We start from the raw sequence: 15,000 nt of genomic DNA, 5'->3' as shown, positions 1-15,000 counted from the left end.
ATCTTAAAAATGTTGAAGTTGACATTAAAAATGTCGTTATCATTATCTTCACTATTCCGCGACAAAAATATAAAAACCCAATATAAAAACGACAAAAAAAAATTGAGAATTACAAGTATGCCAAACCAGAATCCCCTTCGTTATTGCGAGACCAGAACGACGACTTTCCACACATATATGAAAAAAATAAATAAAGAGAACGCAGGTTACACAAAACGCTCCAGTGCCATGTTTTTTTTTTAGTCTGTTTTTTGCCATTATAAACCACTTCCATTCCCCCTTTCACTCACCAATCGATTAGAGGCTAAAAAAAAGAAAAAAAAAAAAAAAAACACGACGAGAGAACGTAAATACCACAAATAATAAAACGGCGTTTTATTTCTTCGTCACTTTTTTTTTCTTTCTCTTTTATTTACAATGATGTTTTTTTTCTCTCTCTTTTCGTCTAGATTCATTTTCCTTGTATTTTCCGCGCGGTTTTTCGCTGGATCTTCTCCATTTGACTGATATTTCTCTCTGTACTTTCCTGATTGGTGAACTCTCCTTATCTAAATGACTAAAGGCTGTTTGCTGGTATATAACCCCCCCCCACCTCTCTCTCTCTCTCCCTCTCTCCCTCTCTCCCTCTCTCCCTCCTTCCTCCCTCCCTTCCTCCCTCCCTTCCTCCCTCCCTCCCTCTCTCCTCCTCTCTCCCTTCCTCTCCCCTTCTCTCCTCTCCTTCCTCTCTCTCCCTTCCTCCCTCCCTTCCTCTCTCCCTCTCCCTCTCCCTCTCCCTCTCCCTCACTTCCTCTTACATGAAATGTTTCTCACTCGGCACCGTCTCAGATGTTATTCAATATATTTTTTCTCCCACTGGATCCTGGTATATTTCTCTCACCTAATACCTTCTCTACAGTTTCTTAGCGTATTGCTTCTCCTCCCGATCGTGTTTATCCTGGTATCATAAGCCCCCTCCCCCCCTCCCCCAGCACCCCCCCCCCCCCCGGTATCCTGTGCTGTACTTCCTAAAGTTAGGCCTTACCCTCGCCGCCACTTCCTGGTATATGCTCTAAGCAAGTACCATATCCGCTGCTAATCTGTACATTCCCTTGTACTATCTTATCTACATTCTACTTCCTATTCTTCTCTCTCTCCCCTAGTTCCTTCTCCGCTATCAAACCCTTATAATATTTCTCTCTCTCTCTCTCTCTCTCTCTCTTTCTCTCTCTCTTTCTCTCTCTCTCTCTCTCTCTCTCTCTCTCTCTCTTTCTCTCTCTCTCTCTTTCTCTCTGCTCTCTTGTTGTTCATTCCCGCTAGTAACGGCAGGGAGGGACTGGGGGAAGGGGGGATACAGGGGCGGGACAAGGGTGAGGGGTGGGAGAGGGGGAAGGGGAGGGAGAGAGAGAAGGGAAGGGCACAGGCAGAAGGGAGGGACAGGGAGGAGAGGAGGAACAGGGGGAAGGGAGAAGGGAACAGGGGGACGGGGGAGAGGGAGAGGGAGAAGGAGAAGAGGAGGAACAGAGGTAAGGGGAGGGATTGGGGGAGAGAATGGGAAGGGGAGGGATTGGGGGAGAGAGAATGAGAAGGGGAGGGATTGGGGAAGAGAATGGGAAGGGGAGGGATAGGGGAGAGAGAATGGGAAGGGGAGGAAAGAGGGAATGGGAGGAACTGGGGGAAAGAGAAGAACTGGGGGAAGGGGAGGTAGTGGGGATTGGAGGTGGAAAAAGAGGGCGAGAGAAGGAAACAGGGGGAAGTTTAAGGGAGGTAGGGTAAGGGAGTGAGGTAAGGGGGGGAATGCGTCCTGACACAGGTGCTGGGAATTCGGAGGAGGTTGCCTGGGGGGCTATTGGCCATGGGGGAGGGGGGGGGGGAAGCAGGGGCCGTGAGGAAGGGGGAAGGGGGATGGGCAAGCGAGGCAGAACCGTGACGTCAAAGACCCGCCAGTCAATAACAAACACGCGTTTTGGCACCTGCCCGCCTTGCCCAAAATGCGGGTGGGAGTCACGCCAGGTTGTGTCTGGCGGTGGTGGGTGAGGGAGGGAGGGAGGTTTCCCCACCCCCCTCCCCTCACACTCCCCCAAAATTACATTCAACCCTGAGGCCATCTGACCCTCGTCCCACCCCCGCCGTGCCGCTATCATTACCTGGTTTCCATGGTGACGCGTCAGGTAACAAAAGTTTGTCCCCGCGTGACGTCTTCCCTCCAGCCGAGTCAATTCGTATTACATCAATAGTACGGTTTTCCCATATATATATATATATATATATATATATATATATATATATATATATATATATATATATGTATGTATATATATATATAGATAGATAGATATAGATATATATATCGCTTTTAAAGGGAATTTTCAAACCATGTGGAACTAAAAGAGAAAAAAAGAAAAACAAACAAACAAGGGTACACTTAAACACGCCCACACACACGCGTATAGAAAAAAAAACATACATTCAATAATAACGATACCAAAAAAATACGTCAGTACACAGACACAAACAAACAGAGACACGCGCCAATCCCTCCCCCCCTCCCTCTCCCCCCCACCCCCCACCCCAAAAAAAACACACTTCAACTTCGCCCAAGATGATGATACCGTCCCGGGCGCTGACTTAATAGACGCAACACCCACCAGGCTCAATGATCGCACACCTGTTTCACTCCCCGCTGCCTCCACGCACACGCACACGCAGACAAGCAGGCAAGCAAGCACACTCACGCACGCACAGGTTGGCAAAGACGAAAAAAAAACATCCTTCTTACACCCACAAAAGACGCTCACCTGTAGGTATTCCAGAAGAGAGAGAGAGAGAGAATGATAGAATGAGAAAGAGAGAGAGAGAGAGAGAGAGAGAGAGAGAGAGAGAGAGAGAGAGAGAGAGAGAGAGAGAGAGAGAGAGAGAGAGAGAGAGAGAGAGAGAGAGAGAGAAAGAGAGAGAGAGTGCGTGTGTGTATGCGTGCGTGCGTGTGCGTGTGTGTGTGCGTGCGCGTGCGTGTGTGTGTGCGTGCGCGTGCGTGTGCGTGTGTGAGAAAGACATAACAGACCAGCACCAAACTACCTTCAACGACCGTTCGGCAACCATTACGCAACCTACCACCTGTCCCATCTTACCCTTCCCCCTACCCTCTCTCTCCCCCCCCCTCCCCTACCCACCCACCTCCCCAACCTTCGCGATCCTGCCCTAGACGCTCAAAGGTCACGTCAGGACCTGATCTCATTTATTCTCATTCAACATAATTGCGGCTTAAAATATGCCTCCTCCTCCCCCCTCCCCCCTCCCCCCCTGCCAAAAGCCAATTAGCTAATCAAACAAGGCTGGAACGTCATCGCTCGCTCTACGATATGGCTGGCGACCTTATCTGCCCTCGTCTACCGCTTTATCATCATCGCCTTCATTATCTTGGGCGGCGAGGGGGGGGGGGGGAAGTGAGGAAAATGATCTACGAAGGTAATGAAGTAGACGTGCCTAGGGGCTAGCGTCTGGCCTTAAATGGGGGGTGGGGGGAGGGGCGTGTCCTAAGGGGGGTAAACTGAGCAGGGCAGAGCTGGGAGGCAGACAGCAGGCAGACAACAGGAAGACTAGCGGTGCAAATTACCAGCAGACATCGATAGTGCGAGTAGGACGAGAGAGAGAGAGAGCCAGTAGAGAGGGAGAGAAGGAGGAGGAGAGGGGAGGGAAGTGATGGAGAGGGGGAGGGAAGTGATGGAGAGGGAGAGAGGGAGGGGAAGTGGATGGAGAGAGAGAGGGGGAAGAGAGGGAGAGAAAGAGAGAGAGAACGAGAGAGAGAACGAGAGAGAGAACGAGAGAGAGAGAGAGAGAGAGAGAGAGAGAGAGAGGGTGAGAGAGAGAGAGAGTGAGAGAGAGAGAGAGAGAGAGAGAGAGAGAGAGAGAGAGAGAGAGAGAGAGAGAGAGAGAGAAAGAGAAAGAGAAAGAGAAAGAGAAAGAGAAAGAGAAAGAGAAAGAGAAAGAGAAAGAAGAGAGAGAGAGAGAGAGAGAGAGAGAGAGAGAGAGAGAGAGAGAGAGAGAGAGAGAGAGAGAGAGAGAGAGAGAGAAAAGAGAGAGAGAGAGAGAGAGAAAGCGCCATAGTAAATTGAGAGGCGGCATAGGGGCGTCGAAGAAAAAAATATATATATTAATTTCAAGGCCACAGGCATTTCATTTCAGGCCGATCATATTTCTCGACGGCAATTTGGCCACATTCTTTGTATATTGCCAGCATGATAAATCGCCAATGATGTTTATTGCCCGTTATTAAGTTATTGACATTCTTCTTAGGCTTCGAATCTCTAGCTAGGCAACCCCGGAAAGGCATGATTCGCGCCTTGTTCCTTCTGTCATTCGTGGACAGGGACTTAGACAGGGGGAGGGGGGACTTAGGCAGGGGGAGGGGGGACTTAGGCAGGGGGAGGGGGGGACTTAGGGGAGGAGGGACTTAGACAGGGGGACGTGGGACTCAGGCAGGGGGACGGGGGACTTAGGCAGGGGGACGGGGGGCTTAGACAGGGGAGGGGGATTTAGACAGGGGGGACAGGGGACTTAGACAGGGGGTCAGGGGGACTTAGACAGGGGGACGGGGTTCTTAGACAGGGGGACGGGGTTCTTAGACAAAGGGACAGGGGACTTAGACAAAGGGACGGGGGACTTAGACAGGGGGACGAGGGACTTATGCAGGGTGACAAGGGACTTAGACAGGGGAGGGGGACTTAGACAGGGGGAGGGGGTTCTTAGGCAGGGGAGGGAGGACTTAGACAGGGGGACGGGGGACTTAGGCAGGGGGACAAGAGGACTTAGACAGGGGACATGGGGTCTTAGACAGGGGGACGGGGGTCTTAGACAGGGGAGGGGGGTCTTAGGCAGGGGGAGGGGGTCTTAGGCAGGGGGAGGGGGACTTAGGCAGGGGGAGGGGGGGGACTTAGGCAGGGGGAGGGGGGACTTAGACAGGGGGACGGGGGACTCAGGCAGGGGGACGAGGGACTCAGGCAGGGGGACGGGGGTTCTTAGACAAGGGGACGGGGGGACTTATACAGGGGGAGGGGGACTTATACAGGGGGAGGGGGTACTTATACAGGGGGAGGGGGGGACTTAGACAGGGGGAGGGGGGTCTTAGGCAGGGGGAGGGGGTCTTAGGCAGGGTGAGGGGGTCTTAGGGCAGGGGACTTGGACTTAGACAGGGGGACAGAGAGGGTCTTAGACAGGGGGACAGAGAGGGTCTTAGACAGGGGGACTTGGACTTAGACAGGGGGACGGGGGACTTAGACAGGGGGAGGGGGACTTAGACAGGGGGACGGGGGGCTTAGACAGGAGGACAGAGAGGGTCTTAGACAGGGGAGGGGGGACTTAGACAGGGGAATGGGGGACTTAGACAGAGGGACAGGGAGACAAGGGACATACACAGGGGAAGGGAGACTGGGGACTTAGGGGGCGGGGGACTTAGACAGGTAAGGCAGGGGGAAACATGTAGCAGGCGCTGGCAGAGTACGGCAGGAGGCGCGCAAAAACAAACAAACAAACAAACAAACAAAACAGGATGGGCTCTACTCTCCGTGACAAGGCCGTTTGGGACCAGACGCCATGGGAGAAGGTTGGCGAGGAACCATGATCTTGCCTATTTAAAGAGCGCCTACGTAAAAGATTGTGTGTGTGTGTGTGTATGTGTGTGTGTGTGTGTGTGTGTGTGTGTGTGTGTGTGTGTGTGTGTGTGTGTGTGTGTGTGTGTGTGTGTGTGTGAGAGTGTGTGAGAGTGTGTGTGTGTGTGTGTGTGTGTGTGTGTGTGTGTGTGTGTGTGTGTGTGTGTGTGTGTGTGTGTGTGTGTGTGTGTGTGTGTGTGTGTGTGTCTGTGTCTGTGTGTGAGTGAGTGAGTGAGTGAGCGAGCGAGTGGGCGAACGTGCGCGTCTGTGTGAGTGGGTGAGTGAGTGAAAGATACAACATACAGTACAGAGTATATAGAATATATTACATATAATACATGATACAGAACACAAAAATAAATACATCCACATATACATACATGTATATATTTCTTAAGCTAAATGCGACACGGCCTGGCACATCTGCTTCCCAGTGAGTCAACGCGCGTACAGGTGTGACTCGCCGGGGCAGGTGTGGCGCCCGTGGGGGAAAAAAAACACACACACACACACTCACCCGTAAATGATGCTGATGACGTGTATGACCCAGAACACCGTCCAGAACACGAGGATGAAGATGGCGAAGAGCACCTTGAGCAGCTGAGTATCCAGCATGGTGCTACCGCTGCTCCCGATGCTGCTGAAGATGCTGTTCTGGCTACCGATGCCGCCGCCGCCGCCGCCGCCGCCGCTGCTGTTCCTGATGCGACTCAGCTGCGGTCCTTGGGAGTCGTAAGAGGATGTGGCACTTGCGGGCGTGGCGGGAAGGAAGGGCGGGGGCGGAGGGTGGGCGGGGGAGAAGGAAGAGGGGTGTGAGAGGGAAGGGGAGGGGGACGAGGGGGAAGAGGGACTGACGACCGAGGAGCTGGTGGTAGGAAAGTTGTGGTGGGCGGCGGAGGAGACTAGGAGCAGGACGCCCACGTTCCACGCCCACGACCGATAAGCAGTGCTACTGAAGGCCCACGCCCAGTCCTTTTCCGATATCCATGCGCCCACCCGCCGTGCCGGGCTCAACATCGAACTGGCTCGCGGGCGAAGGCGCGGGCGGGGTCACCGACGGGGAGCAGCGACGCCAAGGAAATCCACACCCGCGGCACCTCACTTCCGGCAATCGAAACCGCCCGGAATGACCCACGGACGCACGCACGCACGCACGCACGCACGCACACTTCCCGGCGCTCGATTCGGCAATAAATATATATATATATATACAACCACGATTACACCGTATTCGGGTAGTTACTCCCGCTGGCGTCGTCCCGCTGGAGGTCACTCTCACACGGTCCTCCGACAGTTCTCTCTCACTCGCGGTCCGGGCAAGTCCAGTCTCTTTCTCTCTCTCTCGTTCTCTCCCTTGATTCACAGTCGATTTGAAGGAAGTCCAGAAACGCACAGTTTTTTCTTACTTAAAAAACAAGCTTTTCACAAGGGTCCTGCTCACTTAAATACCTTTCCCCCACCCAAAAAGAAAAAAAAAAAGTGACGGCCAAATAAGAGGTTTCTTCAACGAGGGGAAAGAAACATGAGCAATGAAAAAAAAACAAAAAAAATAAAAAAAAAACACGGACGATATATATATAAAATCGAAAAAAAAAGATATCTATTGCATCATCAACTCCACGCACAGTCTATCGGTTGTTGCTTGCAGTGCTGTCGACGTTTCGGCGTGCAGGAGAGGCCGAAGTGATGTACGTAGGGTCAGACGGGCAGGCTCGGGATGTGGCGGCCGCCCTCTTTCGTGCACCTGGGGGGTCGAGAGAAGAACACGTGGGTTAAAAAACACGGCACACAGCAACTGCGATGGATAAAATAATAATAGAAGTGGGATTTAGGAAGAGAGAGAGGGGGGGGGAGAGAGAGGGAGAAAAAGGGGGAGAGAATGAGAGAGAGAAGAGAGAGAGAGAGAGAGAGAGAGAGAGAGAGAGAGAGAGAGAGAGAGAGAGAGAGAGAGAGAGAGAGAGAGAGAGAGAAAAAGGGAGAGGAGGGGGGGGAGGAGAGGGAGAGAGAAAAAAAAGAAAGAAAGAAAGAGAGCAGTTCTTCCAAATACTACTACTACTACTACCCCTTCCTCTCCTCCTCCTCCCCCTCATTCCCTCCCCTCCTCCCCCACCCTTTCCCTCTCCCCCTTCTCCTTCTCCTCCTCCTCCTCCCTCCCCCTTTCCCTCCCCCTCCTCCCTTTCCCTTTCCCTCCCTCCTCCCTCCTACTCTCCCTCCCTTTCCTCTCCCCCTCCTCCTACTCTCGCTCTCTCCCCTCCTCCTCCTCTACTCCCCTTTCCCTCCCCCTCCACCTTCTCACCCTCTCCTCCTCTTTCCCTCCTCCTCTCCCTCCTTCTACCTCTCCTTCCTCCCTCCCTCCCACCTCCTCCCCCCATCCTTTCACTCCCCCTCCTCCCCTTCCCCCTCCCTCCCACCTCTACCTTCTCCCCCTTCCCTCCCCTTCCCACTTCCCTCCTCCCCTCCCTCCTCCCTCCCTCCCTCCCTCCCTCCCCCCTTCCCTCTCCTCCCTGCCTGCCTGCCTGCCTGCCTGACATGACGCCCCATCACCCGCCCGCAGACGCTCCCTCCGTGACAGTCCGGAAATTACTCCCTCGGGACGCCCAGATCCGACCCGAGAGACGCGGGCGGCGCTCCTTCCATCTCTCCTCCTACGCTATACATCATACAGACAGATAGACAAATAGGTAGATAGATAGATAGAGAGAGAGAATAATACTGAGAGATAATAGATAGATAGATAGAGAATAATACTGAGAGATATAGAAAGATAGATAGATAGATAGATAGAGAATAATACTGAGAGATAGATAGAAAGATAGATAGATAGATAAATAGATATATAACACTAATAGATAGATAGATTGATACATAGATAGATGGGTAATGCTGATAGATAGACAAATAGATAGATAGATAGATAAATAAATAATATTGATAAATACATATACACAAATTACAGAGATAGATAGATAGATAGGAAGATAAACTACACAGCTAGATAAATTACACAGCTAGATAGATAGAAAGATAGATAGACTTATTGATCAATTACAGATAGATAAGATATATAGACAGATATAGATAGATAAATAGAGAGACTGATAGATTCATTACACAGATTGATAGACAAAGATAATCACATTGATAGATAGACGGATAGAGATAGATAGATAGATAGGTAGACAGATAAACTCACTGGCAAGTTTATTCATACAACTTCCAATCTATCTATATTTTGTTTATATACATAACCCTACTACACATATGTTCATGTATATGTATGAGTAACAGCGACGGGGGAAGGGAAGAAGGAAACTAAGAAAAAAAAAACATGTCAGGAAGGGATAAAAAGATATTTAGATAGATAGATAGATGGAGAGAGAAAGAGATAAAAAGAGAAAGAGAGAGAGAGAGAGAGAGAGAGAGAGAGAGAGAGAGAGAGAGAGAGAGAGAGAGAGAGAGAGAGAGAGAGAGAGAGAGAGAGAGAGAGAGAGAGAGAGAAAGAGAAAGAGAGAAAGAGAAAGAGAAAGAGAGAGAGAAAAAGAGAAGAGAAAGAGAGAAAGAGAGAGATAGAGAGAAAGAGAGAGATAGAGAAAAAGAGAGAGACAGAGAAAAAGAGAGACAGAGAAAAAGAGAGAAAGAGAAAAAGAGAGAAAGAGAAAAAGAGAGAAAGAGAAAAAGAGAGAAAGAGAAAAAGAGAGAAAGAGAAAAAGAGAGTGAAAGAGAAAAAGAGATAGAGAAAAAGAGAAAAAGAGAAAAAGAGAGAAAGAGAAAAAGAGAGAGACAGAAAGAGAAAAAGAGACAGAAAGAGAGAGAGAGAGAGAGAAATAGAGAAAAGAGATACACACAGCGGTGACATTCACTCTCCTTAATAATTTGGCAGTTGTTCGTCGTCACATTTAAGAGGACCCATCCCTCCTTCCCCTCCTCTCCCTCCTCACTCACACTCTCTCCCTCTTTCTCTTTCTCAAAATCATTACCACCTTCCCATCTACCCTTTCCCCAAGACGCATTCTCCCCCCCCCCAAACATCATCACTTTGCGGTAGACGTTCCTTCATAAACAAAGTCATTTACTACAGCCTAATCGACGCCTCTTCATTGTCTGGAGGCTTTGTACTACACATTTTGACTTTTTTTGCTTAAATCTCAGACAAAGGATATTTATTTATTAATTTCTATTTTTTATTTTTTATTTATTTACTTTTTTTTTTGGGGGGGGGGTATTTTTTGTTTTCTCAGGACTTCAATGTTTTCTGAAAATGTTGGGTACTGTGGGTCGTGTGTCCTGCAATTACTCAGTAACGCAAAATCATACTGCATTACATCATTTCACATGCACCTACGCACGCACACATGACTGGATGTCATGCAGAATGCAAAAGTACATCCGTTTTCTTCTTTGTCAATAACAATAACACCAGCCACTACAGCGAACCATCGGCAATAACCTTCAGAAAAGAACAAATTGCTTAAATTGCCTCAAATCGAAGAAAAAAAACAATTTCATCGGACTTTGAAGACCAGACGACATGGACTTGCACACAACCCAACCACATCGCGAGCCATCCAAAGCAAGTCTCCTTTCTTATCTGTTCAAATCGGACATAGAAAAAAAAAGAGAGTTCCGGGGAGGAGTGGCACGGAGGGACACGAGAGTGCCAAGTGCCAAGCGACGGAGCAGCAGCGGCGCGAGACTTACTTGTCCGCTTGGAAGCCCGGAAGGTAGTCAAGTGCTGAGCGCGCGCCACCGGACCGACCTCGGGTGCGATATTCGCCTGACACGCCGGAGCGCAGACTGGATTGTGCCTGTGGCCGATCTGGATCATACTGGTGACAATGGGGACCGAGAAATAAGGAGAAAAGAAAAAAAAGAAAAAGAAGAAGGCGAAACAGCCATGCGCGGTTTTGCTTTCACATCTTCGGTTCCACGAATTCCAGTCGAAGATACAGGAGGTGCGGTGAAAGAAAAAAAACAAGATTAGCGTCTCCCAATCATCAGGAATGTATTTCGTCCTCACAAAAGTAATTCGCTTGTCATATTCGGCCTTTATCCGCAACCCCTTCCTCCCCCCCACCCTACCCCATACCCCTACCCAACCCCCTCCTACCCTACCCTCTCCTCCCCCCCAACCCCCAATCCCCGCTCCTTCGCCGGCGCTCGCACCTGCATGAAGTTAAAGAGGTTAAAAGGCTCGACTCGCGCACGTGTTGCTCCTGCATATGAAGAGTGACGCAACATTCCGCGGCGCCAAGTCACGTGGTACTCTCCGAACGCCCAACCACAACAAGGGCAAATTCGGGGGAAGAAAACCCCACCCCCCAGATTACGAACCCCCGGTAGACGCGAAAGGCCACGGGGGTCGACTGCCAGTTCACCTCCGCGTCACCTTCTCCCCTTGCTTTGTTCTCCTGAAGGACACCTGTCGCCTACCTGGGTTCCCTTCCGAGCAGATGACGAGATGAGTAAGATGTCGCTAGTTAGAGGCGCCTCCCGTCTCATTAGCTTCGCAAAGATCTCTTACTCAGACACGTGCCCAAACGACCTGTTGGGGCACTCGGGTCAAATCACGGCCGACGAAGGACCCCGGATACTTAATTTTAAAAAATCTATTATAAAATTTAATAAATAAAATTTCTAAGATAATAAAAAAAAAATCCTCCATTTCCCTCCGTGTGCTTTTCCTCTTTTTCTTTGGCACAAATATCTTACGTCGACGCAAACGAATTCCTCCGACGACGCAAAAAAAAAAAAATAATAAAAAAATCACGCTGCTTCCGGGAGGGGTAAACATCCATAATAATAATAATAATAATAATAATAATAAAAAATCACGCTGCTTCCGGGAGGGCTAAACATCCATAATAATAATAACAACAAATAAAAAATTAAAAAAACGCTGCTTCCGGGAGGGGTAAACATCCATAATAATAATAACAAATAAAAAATTAAAAAAATCACGCTGCTTCCGGGAGGGCTAAACATCCATAATAATAATAACAAATAAAAAATTAAAAAAATCACGCTGCTTCCGGGAACTCTCACACCGCTACGCCAGTTCTCGAAGCGCGAGACACGCCAACGGAGCGGCTGATCTAACAAGCCATAGCTACATGAGTCAACGTGTAAGCTTCCCACTGGTATGCGATCGAATTAGGTAGCGATTCGTATCCTATTTGCCGTGCGCTGCGTGTTGCGTGTTGTAGCGGGCGTAGCGTGGTGTGGTGTGGTGTGGTGTAGCGTGGTATACCGTGGTGTGGTGTGGTGTGGCGAGTGCATGTGTTATGTGGTAGGATGTGACTGCGTGTGTTATGTGGTAGGATGTGACTGTGTGTGTTATGTGGTAGGATGTGACTGTGTGTATGTGGTGTGGTGTAGCGTGGTATACCGTGGTGTGGTGTGGCGAGTGCATGTGCGCTGCGTGTTGCGTGTTGAGTGTTGTAGCGGGCGTAGCGTGGTGTGGTGTAGCGTGGCGTGGTGTGTTGTAGCGGGCGTAGCGTGGCGTGGTATGGCGAGTGCATGTGTGTTGTGTGGTAGGATGTGGCGTGGTGTGGTGTGGTGTGGCGAGTGCATGTGTGTTGTGTGGTAGGATGTGACTGTGTGTATGTGGTGTGGTGTAGCGTGGGATACCGTGGTGTGGTGTGGCGAGTGCATGTGTGTTATGTGGTAGGATGTGGCGTGTGTGTATGTGGTGTGGTGGGGTGCGGTGCCGTGCGGTATGGTGCGATGTGATGTGGTGTTTGCGTGTTGTGTGATGCATGCGTGTGTGTTGTGCGTGTATAGAGGGGGGAGAAGGTACCTCCCCCACTCCCCCTCCCACCCCCACTCCTCCCGTCCCCTACCTTCGCATGCCTCAACAATCATGAATAATAACAATCACATTTATTATGCCACAGCAAACAGGGGGAGGAGGAGGGGGGGGGGAGGGGACGAAGGGGGAGAAGCGGGGGGAAGGGAGGGAAGGGGGGCAGAAGAACCAAAATGTAGGTCATGCAGGTTCTACGTCTCCGCTCTTGGCTGGGGGTAGGGGGGAGGGGGGAGCAAACGAAAGGGGAAGAGGGAGAAAGGCCGATGATAAATGATATAACAACACGAAGTCGCCGAAGACAGGAGTAAATATGTAGAATGAATGAATCGATGTCAGGTGATAATTCGCACGACTAACATTTGAATTAGAGTGAGTGACATTAAAGGCAGGAAGGGAGGGAGGTGAAGGAGAAGAGGGGGTGAAGGAGGTGAAGAAGGGAGAGCTAAAGGAAGGAGGTGAAGGGGAGAAGAAAGTGAAAGGAGGAGAAGAAAGTGAGGTAAAGAAGGAGGGAGGTGAAGAAGAAAGGGGGTGAAGGGGAAGAGAGGAGGTGAAGGTGGTGAAGAAGGGAGGAGCTAAAGGAGTGAAGTGAAAAGAGGGGGGTGAAGGAGAAGAAAGGGGGAAGTGAAAAGGGAGGAGCTAAAGGAGGGAAGTGAAAAAAGAGGAGGTGAAGAGAAGAGGGGGTGAAGGAGTGAAGAAGGAGGGAGTTACAGGAGGAGGTGAAGGGGAAGAGGGAGATGAAGGAGGTGAAGAAGGAGGGAGCTAAGGAGGAGGTGAAGGAGAAGAGGGTGGGAGGTGAAGGAGAAGAGGAGGGGGTGGAGAGAAGAAAGGGGGTGAAGGAGGAAGAAGGGAGGGAGTTACAGGAGGGAGGTGAAGGGGAAGAGGAGGTGAAGGAGGTGAAGAAGGGAGGGAGCTAAAGGAGGGAGGTGAAGGAGAAGAGGGTGGGAGGTGAAGGAGAAGAAAGGGGGTGAAGGAGGTGAAGAAGGGAGGGAGCTAAAGGAAGGGAACTGGAGAAGAGGGAGGGGTGAAGGAGGTGAAGAAGGGAGGGAGCTAAAGGAAGGAGGTGAAGGAGAAGAGGGGGGTGAAAGAAGAGGGGTGAAGGAGAAGAGGGGGTGAAGGAGAAGAGAGGAGGGTGAAGGAGGTGAAGAAGGAGGGAGCTGAAGGAGGGAAGGAGAAGAGGGGGGCTGAAGAGAGGGGGTGAAGGAAGTGAAGAAGGGGGGAGCTACAGGAGGGAGGTGAAGGAGAAGAGGGGGTGAAGGAGAAGAGGCTGAAGGAGAAGAGAAGGGGGTGAAGGAGGTGAAGAAGGGAGGGAGCTAAAGGAGGGAGGAAGGAGAAGAGGGAGGGAGGTGAAGGAGAAGAGGGTGAAGGAAGTGAAGAAGGGAGGGAGCTAAAGGAGGAGTGAAGGAGAAGAAAGGGGGTGAAGGAGGTGAAGAAGGGAGGGAGCTAAGGAGGGAGGAAGGAGAAGAGGGGGGTGAAAGAAGAGGGGGTGAAGGAGGTGAAGAAGGGAGGAGCTAAAGGAGGGAGGTGAAGAAGAGGGGGGTGAAGGAGAAGAGGGGGTGAAGGAAGTGAAGAAGGGAGTGAGCTACAGGAGAGGAGGTGAAGGAAGGAAGGGGGGAAGGAGAAGAGGGGGTGAAGGAGAAGAGGGGGTGAAGGAAGTGAAGAAGGGGGGAGCTAAAGGAGGGAAGTGGAAGGAGAAAGGGAAGTGAAGGAGAAGAGGGGGTGAAGGAGAAGAGGGGGGTGAAGGAGAAGAGAGACGGGGAAGGGGCAAGGGGAGTAAGTAGGAAGGGACTGAGGAAAGGGGGTTAAATTGGAAGAAAAGAAAGGGAGGAGGGGGTGAGGGAAATGAAAGCGAGAATGGGAGGAGGGGAGAAGGAAATGAAAACGACAGAAAGAGAGAAAGAGTGAGAGGAGGAGGAGGAGGAGGAGGAGAGGAAGATGAAGAAGGAGCGGAGATGACAGCGAAAGAAGAAGAGTAGGAAGAGTAGGCCTAACAAAACAACAAAGGAAAAGAGAAGTGGGGAGAAGAGATAAGAGAAGAGGAGAAACAAAAGAAGGGGTGGGGGGAAAGAACCACAGACTTCCCCCCCCTGGTCATCGCCATCATTCCCCCCCCCCCCGCGGCCATTTCCTTCCCCTCAATGAGCCTCCAGTCTCCCTCATCCCCTCATTAAAATTCCTCGCCAGACTCCTCCCTCTTTCCATAGCAAGTGCCTCAGGACTGCCAAGGAATTCAACAGACTATCATTGTTTTTTTTTCCTATGTGGAGCACTGGCCACCTGATACGACCCCCCCCCCCCATAGACCTCAACGACCCTACCAGTTGCTCTCGAAAAAAAAAAAAAAAAAATCGGAGTCGGTCCTTCAATTCAAGGTCTAAATAAGGTTTTCATTCAGGTTTTCCTTTCGAGTTCAGGGTGTTCGAAAGTAGCCTTTCTATCGTCGGGTACTTTTAGACGGACAATAAAGAAAAAAAAATCCATTAGTTTCACGCACCATTCAAAAATAAAAAATAAAAAAAATTATATATATATATATATATATATATATATATATATATATATATATATATATATATA

At 50.2% G+C, this 15,000-nt stretch overlaps 1 protein-coding gene across 3 annotated transcripts in view; it reads right to left on the bottom strand.

Moving 5' to 3' along the window:
• GlcT (ceramide glucosyltransferase) overlaps positions 1 to 15,000 on the bottom strand; it is a 102,576-nt gene that overhangs the window by 67,386 nt on the left and 20,190 nt on the right. For all 3 annotated transcript variants that reach the window (XM_070145169.1, XM_070145170.1, XM_070145168.1), the window contains exon 2: positions 6,139 to 7,365. In XM_070145169.1, the coding sequence (XP_070001270.1) occupies positions 6,139 to 6,638 (500 nt within the window). In that variant the 5' untranslated portion in view covers positions 6,639 to 7,365. The remainder of the gene's footprint in view (positions 1 to 6,138; positions 7,366 to 15,000) is intronic.

This window comes from Penaeus vannamei, chromosome 33 (assembly GCF_042767895.1).
Source record: "Penaeus vannamei isolate JL-2024 chromosome 33, ASM4276789v1, whole genome shotgun sequence".
Lineage (NCBI taxonomy): Eukaryota > Metazoa > Arthropoda > Malacostraca > Decapoda > Penaeidae > Penaeus > Penaeus vannamei.
Note: the sequence above shows the minus strand (reverse complement) of the source record. Positions and strands in the feature narration are given on the sequence as shown.